Source organism: Argopecten irradians, chromosome 6 (genome assembly GCF_041381155.1).
Source record: "Argopecten irradians isolate NY chromosome 6, Ai_NY, whole genome shotgun sequence".
Classification (NCBI taxonomy): Eukaryota; Metazoa; Mollusca; class Bivalvia; order Pectinida; family Pectinidae; genus Argopecten; species Argopecten irradians.
In genome coordinates, this window is record NC_091139.1 from 27,850,634 (window position 1) to 27,863,075 (window position 12,442).

The 12,442-nt window shown below is 36.9% G+C and overlaps 1 protein-coding gene across 15 annotated transcripts in view; it reads left to right on the forward strand.

The window, feature by feature from the left end:
- Nucleotides 1–12,442, forward strand: part of LOC138325514 (KN motif and ankyrin repeat domain-containing protein 1-like) — a 114,221-nt gene that overhangs the window by 98,653 nt on the left and 3,126 nt on the right. For 10 of the 15 annotated variants that reach the window (XM_069271233.1, XM_069271227.1, XM_069271229.1 and 7 more), the window contains 8 exons: nt 553–3,784; nt 4,120–4,308; nt 4,631–4,718; nt 5,061–5,210; nt 5,774–5,986; nt 7,118–7,318; nt 10,121–10,225; nt 12,282–12,331. In XM_069271233.1, the coding sequence (XP_069127334.1) occupies nt 553–3,784; nt 4,120–4,308; nt 4,631–4,718; nt 5,061–5,210; nt 5,774–5,986; nt 7,118–7,318; nt 10,121–10,225; nt 12,282–12,331 (4,228 nt within the window). Of the gene's footprint in view, nt 1–552; nt 3,785–4,119; nt 4,309–4,630; nt 4,719–5,060; nt 5,211–5,773; nt 5,987–6,368; nt 6,590–7,117; nt 7,319–10,120; nt 10,226–10,764; nt 10,830–12,281; nt 12,332–12,442 lie in introns of all 15 variants that reach the window. The other 5 variants (XR_011208791.1, XM_069271238.1, XM_069271236.1 and 2 more) reach the window with 5 other exon arrangements.

Consider the following 12,442-nt stretch of genomic DNA (forward strand, 5'->3'; position numbering starts at 1 on the left):
CAGAAAGTACTGAAAGGATCTTTCTCAAGGTTCATATATAGTATGTAGTAAAAGTTTGAAAAGCAGGGAAAAGATCCCTCTTTCTGTTGTCAGACATAGATCATTCTTTGGTGGGCGCCAAGATCCCTCTGGGATCTCTTGTTAAAGATTAATATTTGCAGATGTAAAAAATATCCGGAAAATCCCATCAGAATCAATGATGTAGATATTGATAGCCATAGATAAACTTTTGTGACTTAACTTGGTTCACGGAATTTGTAAAAAATAAATTGCATGGGAAAGAGTATTTCTCTATGAAAAGTGATTACCAGTTAGAAATCATTTGTTTGATCATCTGTAGTATAATGTTAAGTCATTAGATAGCAGATCTATATCAAGGATCTTTGTTATCTGCCCAACTGTAATTCATTTTTTACTATGACATCATACTTGTTATGACATCATATTTGTTGTATGACATCATAAACATAGAGGTTTTACATAGCTTAGCTTGAAATGTCATTTACATCATACCAACTTCTTAACTAATGCTTCCATCTTTTGCTGTTTCAGAAAATGGCCAGAAGAAAGTGACCATAACAGAGAATGGTCAGTGCACCTGCTGTCCCTATGGCTACCATATAGACCTGGATTTTGTCAACTACTGTGACAGCCTGAACGATCCTGCCTATTTGAAAAAGTTAAAAAGATTACAACGAGAAAAGCGTAAGCTTCGTAAGTCAATGGAAGTGTTTCTACAACAACAGGAGACCACAGACAACCAACAAACGGAAACAGTGGAGCAGATTAGCCTTGTACCACTCAACCAGCAAAGTGCCCCAGCCAATCAGGTGCTGGACGAAATAGACTCTTCAGTAGATGCCACTCTGGCCTCCATTAACACTATGATGTATACGTCTGCTCATGGCCGACTCATGAGCTCCGAGAGCGAGGGAACATCCAGCTCTACGAGTCCTCAAAACACTGAAAAGTTCAACACATTTCCACGGAATCGTGGCAAAAACATGCAAGAAGAAATTAATCAGTTTAATACGTCATTTGAAATGCAAAGAGGAAGGACAGATTCACAGAGTTCATTATCTTCTATTTCGACGATTGCAAGTGAAAGAAATTTCCCAACACAAAGTGTGTCAACCTATAACCATACTGGTGCCAACAACAGTTATGGCCAAAGTACAGTTACTACGGAAACCAGTTACTCCCGTTTTACACACATCACATCAGAACAGTTGGCAGCTACCATGGCAAATCATTTACCGACGCCTGAGGATGGTGCAGCCTCCTCACAGTCCACAACAACAAGTATAAGTAAGTCCTCGTTACACGAGGTGCGCGAGGTGATGGCTGTCAGTCTTCAAAGAATGAGGGAGCTCGAAGAGCAACTTAAGGCCATTCCGGTCCTACAGGTGCGAATCTCAGTCCTAAAGGAAGAGAAACGCCTGCTCATGCTACAGCAGAAAGCTCGCGAGTCAAAAATGAACATGCGCTCCATTGGTGTTGGTGACTCTCCTGTGGAGGAGGTAATAAAACCTGTTCCATCGCCGACGGTGAAGACGCCGCCACCTGTCATGCCAAAGCCAAGATTAAAGTCTAAAGCTGTCGGAGACAACAATGTTATGGTGCCGTACCTCATTCAGCCTGAGCTGCCTCCCAGCTACACTGTCCGGGACAATGAAACCTTCATACAGGAAACGTATGTGTTGGAGAGAGAACGAGGAAACACAGCAGTCTACTCACCATTCTCCAAAGTGCCAAAACCGCTCACCAGGACTATTGGCATCGGCGATGCTAATGTGCTGGATGATGGTCTTAAGATACACGAGAAAGAATTAAGAACTGTGATCATAGGTGAAGCAAAGTCTGTAGGGAAGCGCCACGTCGGTGTGGATTGTCGCGTATCAACAAGGGATGTTGGCGTGGCTATAGCCATTGATGAGGAGAAACCTTCTACACGTACGGTGGGTGTTAATGTTGATACGGGATCCTTACTCACGTCTCTAAGCTTTAAGGCTGACGAGATGAGGAGTGCTCTGAGGGAAGTACTACACAAAAATGTGCGCAGTATCGGTGTGAATTGTGACCACAGGGCTCACACAATGGAACGAGGAGTACAGTTTTCGGAATATTCATTGCGAACCATCGGTGTAGGCGACTATGATGTTGACATAGAACTACGTGCTCCTGTTCCCACCAGAACAGTTGGAGTTGAGGCTCAACCTCACGTCATAAACAAAGCTGCCAACACGGACTATGGCTGGAAGCTTGATGCTAGTACCAACACAATGAAACTATACACTGATAATAAGTCGACGATGACGGACCGAGCGCGACTCGGCAGTGCAGGTACCATGACGGAGGCTGACAAAATGTATTCCGGTGGCACTCAAACCGATGTCATGATGTTCATGAGAATGGATCAGCTTAAAAATGCAGGATGTAACACAAAGCGAAAAAACACCTACAGTGATGGTGTACAAACAGATCTGAGAGAAGTGGTGTCAGAGGACTATGAACTGGAGGTCATTTCGAAAAGCCGACGGCCAATTAAAACTAATTCATGGACAAATACAGACGCAGAGCCTCGTAAATACAGCACGTCGATGAACACAGAGGAACCAAGGAAATATAGCAAATCTATTAACACTGATAAAGTGAGAACTAGAGACATGGGTTGCAGTGATGATAAACTTGATTCGTTTGTTTGTACGTTTAACGACGAAGAACGAATGGAGGAAACTACCGAAGAGATTGTAACTTGGACAACGGAACAAGAAGTCAAGAGTGACTGGTCAGGCCAGGCCAAGGGTCAAACAATTGAGCGTCACTGGGATGCATCCCAGGATGATAGTAAATCAAAAATATCTAAAGCGACTGTGGAGGCTCCAGAATCTTCATTAGTTGTTGTATCTCAAAAGGCTACAAACTTGATGGCAGCTTCTCCAAAAGACAAGGACGAAACCACTTCTGAGACATGGGAGGATGAAAAAAATATTCGTGAGCGTGTTACACAGGTGAGCTCAGACCAACATAGCTGGAAAGAAGTCGACCGCAGTCAAGAAGTGGTGGAGAAAAAGATCACCAGCCAAGGTGGCGATACTTACACTGTAACCACCATTACACGTAAGACTCTTGGTGAGCCAGATGGTGAGATGACCAGTCAGGGCGGTAAAGTCAGAAGTATCAAATCCGGAGGCAACATTGAGGTGACGAAGATCACATCCTCAGGTGGTGGTAGTGGTGATGATGGATTTTCTGGAAGTCAGCGTATGGTTACCACAGTAACCCGCAGCAGCACAGGTGGTATGGGAGGTGGCATGCAGATGGTGGAAGAAACCATGGGAAAATCTGTGGCAGCTTCTAACCTGAAGGCAGAGCTGGATCTTTTAGGCAAATCAGACGGGTCTTCATCAGTGATGATTTCCTCGTCCAGTAGTGGAGTGTCGGGTATGACGTCAAGTAGTGGTCAGTCAGGGTCAGACCTGAGCCTGAGTGGTCAGTCCACGACTAGCACCAGTAGTGACACTAACGAGGATGAAGAAGAGGTCACTGAGTCTCTAGAGATCCGCACATACAGGACCTCTGAGTTCGCACCCCCAGGCAGGAGTTACTACGAACAGTACGTCAGTTCTTCAGAGGGAGGAGAAGGTGGTATCACTATCATCAACACTCACACTGATGATTCTGTTGACGGTGGCAAGAAGTCTTTAAAATCTTGCATGAAGAAAAGCCGATCTGACTCACAGATTAAGAGGGGTATTACTTTCGCTGAGAACGTTGTAGGAGGGTAAGTAGTCTTCTCCCTTTGCAATCTTATAATTTTTTTGTTTTCTTGAGTTCATATTTTCAGTTTTAAGTTTCTTTTATTCAAAAGTTTTCGTCATCAAACATCAGTTTTGTTGTGATTTTCTTAAATCTGCATCTATAAAACTGGTTACTGGTATATTGCTTGATTTCTGTATGGCATGCACATTATATCTGGCTTTGTGTGGCTTCTTAATAAAATTTTGCTTTAAGAAATTTCCAGAATTTAAAGTGGTAACTGTCAAGGCATTAGGGTTTTTTCTATTTTTGCATGTGACATGTATTCTGATTCTGCTATTCAAATTTCTGACCATCTAGTTATACATCCAGTAGCGCTGGTGACGACAGTTCGGAGGACGGCGAATCGGACAGCGAGTCGACCACAAGTTACGAGGAAGGATCATATGATGGACGAGAAGGCAGTATTGTATACCAATGTAAAGATGACGAGGCTATAGCACAAGGCATTCCTGGAGCTAAGATGTTTGACCAGAATATAAGGGAGACGTATGTAAACCAATGTTGTAGATATTCAGAAATATTAAACAAATTGTGTCGGTCCTTTCACCAAACTTGGCACATGCATGTCAGAACGACCTTGTCTGACATTCATTTAATTTTAAATTAATTAAAGAGGTTGGGGTGGTTGGATATGGCTACTCAAAATTTTTAAAAATTTCAAAGTTGTGTTGGGGGGATAAGATATAAGAAACTTAATTTGTTCTTAGCTGAAATTTTTCATTGATTCATTTAAGTGTGTTTAGTTCGCATAAATGGCTCTGTTGATTCTGTTTTAGATGTTTTAATATAACCATTGACTTTCTTGTAGGTTTGAGATGAGTAAAGAAATGCAGACTTCGTCCTCCGTACTGGCCAAATACTTGGAAGACTCGACGGAAGTCCAGACCAAGGAACTAGTAAGTTATACACTATTGTAACCATGTAGAAATGGTCAATCACTGCAGAATTACAGAACATTATTCTGTAATGTTAAGAATACATCTCTACTTGGATATTATATCTGAATGTTTTCAGAGAATCTTTATGAACATTGATAGTAGTAACTAAGTAGCAGTAAACCTTTGCTATACAAATATAAAACTAGAAATTAACACCAATATCTGGCATTGACAGCTGATATGAGATCGCCATAACTGTTTTTGTTCCTATACTAATACATATTTTGATCTGTCCATAATATGTGTGGTGAAGAACTGACATATTACAAATTGTTAATGTCTACCTTGTCTTTGCTACAGAATGCCAGCCTCAGTGTGATACAAAAGGAATGGTTTGGTATCTCTAGTCAGAAACTGTCCGAGCCTCACCAGGTGGAAGACTACCTGTCCAGCTTTAACGAGATTTCTCGTCGCCTTCTTGAGTACATCGTCAACATGCAGGACTCTAATGTGAGTACATTCTACCTCAGTTTAGAATGAACATATAGGATCCTAATGTGAATTAGTGAATTAGTGATATTATTCTTATTATGTGAGTCAGGTTTCTTTGTTCTGTTGGTTTTGACCTGAGAACCAAAACATCGGAAAACTTGATAGTAATATTTCTGGTATTGCATAATTAAACAGAGCAGGTTTCAGTGTCATAAAAGGCTCATAATGGTTATCTCTCAGGAATGCCTGGTTCTATTACATTCGCATTCAAACCAGCCTTAACGACTACCTGTCTATAAAGACCACCTGCTTAAAAAGACCCCATTTTCTTTTGGTCCATAATTGCCAATTTCATCTCCATTTGACTTCTGTATAAAGAACACTTGACTGTAAAGATAAGTTTTCTTTGGTGATCTTTGTAGACAAATTTATTCTGTTTTCTTTATTTCTTTTGAGATAGAATAAAGATTTCGTTATGTCATTTTATGATCTGATAAAACAAAAACTAAGTTATGACAATAATAATTTCAATTAATATAAAATTGTCTACTGTTTGATGACGTAGATTATTTTCCTTTCAGGGAAACACAGCAATTCACTATGCCGTTTCTCACTGTAATTTCGAGATAGTAAACCTGCTGTTAGACACAGGGAAAGTGGACCTGGACAAACAGAACAAGGCTGGCTACACCCCCTCTATGTTGGCGACACTAGCCTACCCCCAGACTGAACGACAACAGGAAGTGGTCCACAGACTCTTCACCATGGGAAACATCAACGCCCGCGCCTCCAAGGTGTGTACTTAATCAGGGCCAGAATTATTTTGAAATCGCAATACTACACCTTTCTCTGATACAAGTATATTTCATTTAATGTAATTCAGGATTTTATTTAGAGAGAAATGATTAGTAACATTATACAATTATTGACTTCTTAGAAGGTAAATACAATGATTTATCATCCTTCATTGGAACCAGAAGCCCCAGATAGTGGAATATTCTAGTGTTAATGTATTGATTTATGTGCATAAGGTGTATTCCCATCCTTATTTTCAAACAATATTTTCCTAGTCTTGTTTTCATCATTTTTTATCATACTGAACCCTGTTGCTATAAAATGGTGTGTTATATTGATGAAGTACAATTGTGTAAGTTAGTCTACTTCCCTAACACACAGTCGGGCAGCCAAGCCAGCTCCGGGAGTTATTCCACAGGAAGTGGTTATTCTCGCTCCTCAGGCACTCGCTCCCTAGGGAGTCATTCCTATGGGAGCCATTCGTCTGGCAGCCAGTCCTCTGGCAGTTCCAGTTCCCTGTCATCCATAGGAAGTCGATCGCCAGAGATGGGCCGGAAGTCTTCGTATCGCAGTTACTACAGATATTAATTTACAGGCACAAGGTAGTACCAAAGGCCTCCGTGTATTCCCTGTACCCTGTGCCCAGGAATGACGAGCATGCCTCCATTTTATACCAGCACGATGTCATGGCAATGAGGGGAGCATGATAATTTTGCACTTTTGAAATATCAATATTGTTTATGTGTTACCATAGCTACCTGTGTCCTTGTAAATCATATTCATCCATGTCAAATAAGTCCTCTTAATTTTTCTTAAATATCAGTTTGAAGAAAAAAAAGTAATTACAAAAAACATAAATATACATCTATACATCTGTAATGCTAAATTATTTTGAATTTGCATATTACGGAGTTTTCCCATTGCATGTAGGTATTGATTTGTCACTCTCAAACAAATGACGTCACAATCGATATCAATGCACAAGGGCAGATAACTGTAATATACCAAGACAGAATACACCTAAAAAATGGGCTTATTTGATTCAGCATAAAATTATGTTGCTATGGTAGCACAAACAACAGTGGCATTGGGTGACACCATATTTAGCATGATCCATTCTCTTCATACAGGACGGACAGACAGCCCTTATGTTAGCTGTAAGTCAAGGTCGCACGGAGATGGTCAAACTGCTGCTACAAAACGGAGCAAACGTAAATGCTCAGGACAACGAGGGATCAACTGCCATGATGGTGGGATGCGAGCATGGATATACGGAGATCGTCAAGTTACTGATGGCTCAGCCTGAATATGATCCTTCTCTGGCCGATAATGTAAGGATTCCTTCGTGTTCTTCTGCTTCTCTCCGAACCTCTCCTGTTAATATCATGCCGTATTTGTATAAACGTGAGAGTGTTAGGTATACCTGCACTATATCTTGCTTTGTATTTCTCTCCTCATTAGCTTTCGTACTTTTTCGGTTGTTATACCTGATTTACTTGGAGTACATAGAAATCGCTGATCTGTAACTCATTCACCCTTGAAGACACACTTGAACTCTTTTTATTCAAAGGCTAGAAGAGTTCATTATGAATTCCCAGGGGTCAATTAGTTCAGGTCACAAAGCAAGTTGTCAGTAAAATCATTTCAGGCAAATTGAAAAATATAAAGCTTTGAAATCTTAACAGCTTTTCGTTTTCTTGTTAAGGTTAGACGTTTTCGGGAAAGATTTGAATATCTTACTGTTTATTCTTAAACATTTGAAACGTTTGCTGTATAGTTTTGGATATTAGTACAGAATTGTTTTAGCAAAGTAGTTTACTAGTTGAATAGAATAGAGGGGTCAAACAGGTAAGAAAAATAAAACATACGAAAATGATCAATTAGGAATTTCTTATATGGTATTATAGTGGCTTATCCTTATAACAGTACATGTATTATATTTAGTGCGTTTAGGAGAACACAAACATTATATATACCATCACCAAGCCTCATGCGGACTAACTCGTCTTACTGTTGTCTTGCTTGGTTATATCAAATTCTGCTGTATAGTTGGCTTCATATACTTTGTTTACTTCTTCTTCTTGCGGAACATTTCAAATATCAGATTTTAAACAAAGGATTCTGTTCATACCGTATAGATTTATTTAATGGGTTTATCATTTCATTTTGATGGGCTTATTTCATAAGCAACACTAGAAATAAAAATTAGGAAAAAAATATGTAGACAGGAGAACAAATATTTCATTAGTGTGCTCTTTAGTAATTTGGTTGTACATATGTTAACAGTCTAACATAGCTGACATAGAAAACCTCATTATGAGGCAGGAGATTTGTTCTTTCAAATATAGCGTAGATTGGAGAGAAGTTTTTTAAAAATGCAGGGTATGGAAGAAATGTGTTTGAAATATTGTTAGGATTTTAGAAATATGTTAGGGTTTAGAAATATAGTTATTGTTTGTATTGTAGCAATATTGTTTAGGGTCTTCTATAAAAGCATGTGCATCATGAAAAGTGAACAAATGTATACTGTATTAATTCTAACATTCTGATATATTGTGTTAAGTTTTTATTTTGTTGTGTCTTGGTTTTTTTTTGTTGTTGTCAGTTTTATGCAAGTATCAACAATGTCTCGGAAATCCAATGTATCAATCAGATTTGGTGCTGAACATTTACAAGAGTTTATATATATTATACCTGGGTACACGTCACATTTAAAAGTATTCTTTTGTTATTATCCAGTTTATTATAGATAATACAAGTTTTTTTAAAGAGTCCCATTTACTTTCATACATACCAAAGTTATTTGTTTTTACTTGAAAATGGCATATTAATAGTTTTTTTTTTTATATATTTACAAAATTCTGTTATTGTATCAATATTATTATCATCTTATTATTTTATAGAACAGACATTGTAATAAAATATACAAATTGCTTTACAATTGTATCGAATTCTGCTGTCAGGGAATGACAGAGTCCCATATCAATGTCCCATATTAATGTTTTTGTCCATTTTCGTTTTGCTTTATGCCAATTTACTAAGTAAATATACAAGTTTTTTTGCTTATAATTAAATATTTATCTCTTGAAATTATTTTATATTAACTTTTTGATTAGTTTGTTTTCCCCCAATGCTTAGTTGATCAAAAATAGCCATAATGTGACATTCCATACTCATATTTTCTTAAAGTGCTTCTAGAAAATTTGATGCTGTAGTAATATTTAAGCACATTTGTTTTTCTTTAAAACTGAATTGTCCCGAGCTGCCTGGTTACATGTCGGCTATTGTAAAGGTACATGTGAGTACCAACACATATATCCTTTAATCGCTAGAGCGTTTCCATGGTTACTCTCCCTATAGCTCGGACCAGTCGGTAGTCCCTGGCTTCCTGAGTTAGCTTCCTGTATCCAAGATTTCCTCATCCGTCCCATTTTGTTAATGCTTGCATTAATACTGATATTATTCAATGCTTATACTCTTTTATTTTGACTGTAGACATGTATATATTATATAGTATCTAAACTTACTGTATTAATGTTTTTTAGTTCTTATGCTTGTGGTTGTTGTCTAATGTTATTTCACACTCTCATGCAGTGATTTTTTGTGAAACAAAAACCTCCAAATAATAATTTACAGTCCTCATTTGCAAATTTTATATTTCTCACAGCATGAAAGTGACTTTATATATCTGTACACTTTAGTTGGTGTATTTCACCACTATCATAAGTACACTGTGTAAAACCAATTGATACAACATCAAGGGGTTCTTATTTGTCAGCAGAAAAATTGTTATTTTTAAAGGGAGATAAAAACAAATGAAAGGGAGATAACTATCATTTTTTTTCTAAACCTAACTTGATTTGCTTTCATCAAAGAAGAAAATTAATATAAGTATCTCAGATCTTTCATTTTAAATTTCAAATTTAGTGATCGAAAGTTCTATTATAGAAGTAGAGGAGGGCAAATTGAGTTAGGCGCTAAAAGATCTATAAAGGGAGATAACTTGTAATATCCCTGTATGTTGTGTCTGTAGTTTTACACTGTGTTCTGTATCATATTCTGTTGTATTTTTGTGCATGTTAATGTTGTACTGATGAATTCACCTTTCCCTTTGGTGGTGCATGTTTGTATAGGACGGCAGTACCCCCTTGTCGATTGCCATGGAGGCAGGCCACAAGGACATAGGAGTCCTTTTATATGCACAACTTAACTTTAAACGACAGGCACAAGCTTCTCCCGTAAGTTCCACACACAGCTCAAAGTTTGCTGTTATTCGACAATGCAGTTTTTAGATTTTCATAGAGTTTGAGTCAATTATAAAAAAATTTATGCCTGAATTATTTGCATGTGGTTTTCCTTTAAACATAGTGTATAGTGATATCTAAAATTATGTATTAAATCCTGAATACGCATGATAAGAGTAATTCCCATATGAGATCCTTGCTGGCTGTTTATTTTACTCAATTTACTTATGCATATTCAATGCATGATCTGTATTAAAGCACCAGACACTTTTCAAACAAACCCTGACAGCTTCTGCAGTATGTCTCTGTTTCAGACAAATCAAACAAACCCTGACAGCTTCTGTAGTATGTCTCTGTTTCAGACAAATCAAACAAACCAAAAAAATGTATTTCAAATTTTGTTGAACTAAAACAAATATTTCATCATCTTCTGCCTGATTCATAGAAATACTCAGTAGTTTCATATTTCTTTTTGATGTAGAAATCATTTCCATTTATTGCTTTTGAACATGTGTTGTTTCTGTATATTGTAGTATTTAGACCTATCACTGTAGGCGGGGTCTGATCTGGCCCCGCCCACAACTGCGCTGATTGACAGGTAGTTTATACTGGTCATAACTAACACATACCTATACTGAATGACATAACAAACAATTACTCCTACAAACTACCATGTAAAATATTGTCATACTGCAAAAAATATATAATCGTAACCATATAATTTAAAAGGAAAAAACTTTGATAATCTTTATCAAGTAAATTAATGTTTAAGATACATGAAATATAATACACAATGTACTATGCAATGTATATGATGTACATTGTATATATACCATGAACTTTGTCATATAAGATCGTACATCTCGTAAGATCTTGCAGAAACATTATACATGCCTGTAATAAATCTCATATTTGGCGTATACTAGTTCAACTTTGCAGTTGATCTTATGTGTATTGTACAAGAATTGTTTTGAGTAACAATCCAGATCCAAAACGTAACATAAAATATTTCAGAATGACTCAATTAATATACCCATCATGCTAATAATAATAAGAAGTTTTTCACTTGCTGCAAATGTAATGCTTGTTTTGCATTGAGTTTTTGTTCACAGTATTTTTTTTTATTTAACCTGATTTTAATTAATATTCATCAGTATATAGAATGATCATTTATATACATTTGGTGTGATTTGGATTTTAAAGGAGGTTGGTTTTAAAGTCGAAGGAAAATAATCTAAATTTTAAAAGATCTTCATTCTATCAAATTATTTTTACAGCTGGCATGTTTAAAAAAATACTCATATTGACGAAAATTTATTATTTGAACAGTTATTCGGGACATTCACACAAATTATAATCCAGCATGCATGTACATATTATTATAAATACTGCCTTCAGAAGTATACACTCAAGTTCTGGCCATAACTAAACTTTGTAATAATCTGCATTGCAAACTGTAAGCTTGCTATTCCTAGAGAAATGTACCATATATGTATAAACAAAGAAACTGTAGGCAGCTTTTAGATCAATTATTACTCTTCTCCATGAATGAACATCCAGAAGATCGTCAATGATCCAGATGGAAAATCTGTAGATGACCGCTGTCATTTTTGAATCAAGATGTACTGATTCCTCGACTGGAACTCTTCTATCTGTGTCTATCAAACTTTCCTCTGAGTCTCCGATTGGTTACTACATAGTCTAAATTGAAAAGCTGCTGATTGGCTACTAGTCTACCTGAAAAAGCTCCTGATTGGCTACCAGTCTACCTTAAAAATCTTGAAAATCATTTTATTATTATACATACTAGATAAACAATTTACTGATAATCCTTATGCCTAAATGTTGACACCCTATCCGTTAAAGAAAACAAAGACATAAATTTTTGCAATAGTTTCTCAAAAATATATATTGCTTACAATGTTCGTTTCTGGTAAAGAAATAATATCAATTTTTAATTTGAAAGCAATATGAATTATTGAAAGTTGTTTTCCAATAATCTGTATGTGTGTATTTTATTTATCTAATGGATTTCTTTAACTCATTACAGGGTCTGACCAGGAGCAGAAAAACTTCTCACAATACTTCTCCACTAGCCAGGTGAGATTATAGACAATCAAATTTGTATACATTCCTCAGCTGCAGATAGCATACTTCTTCGTTATAATAGAAACACTAACTTCTTATTGTGCAAGTTGAATTCAAATCATT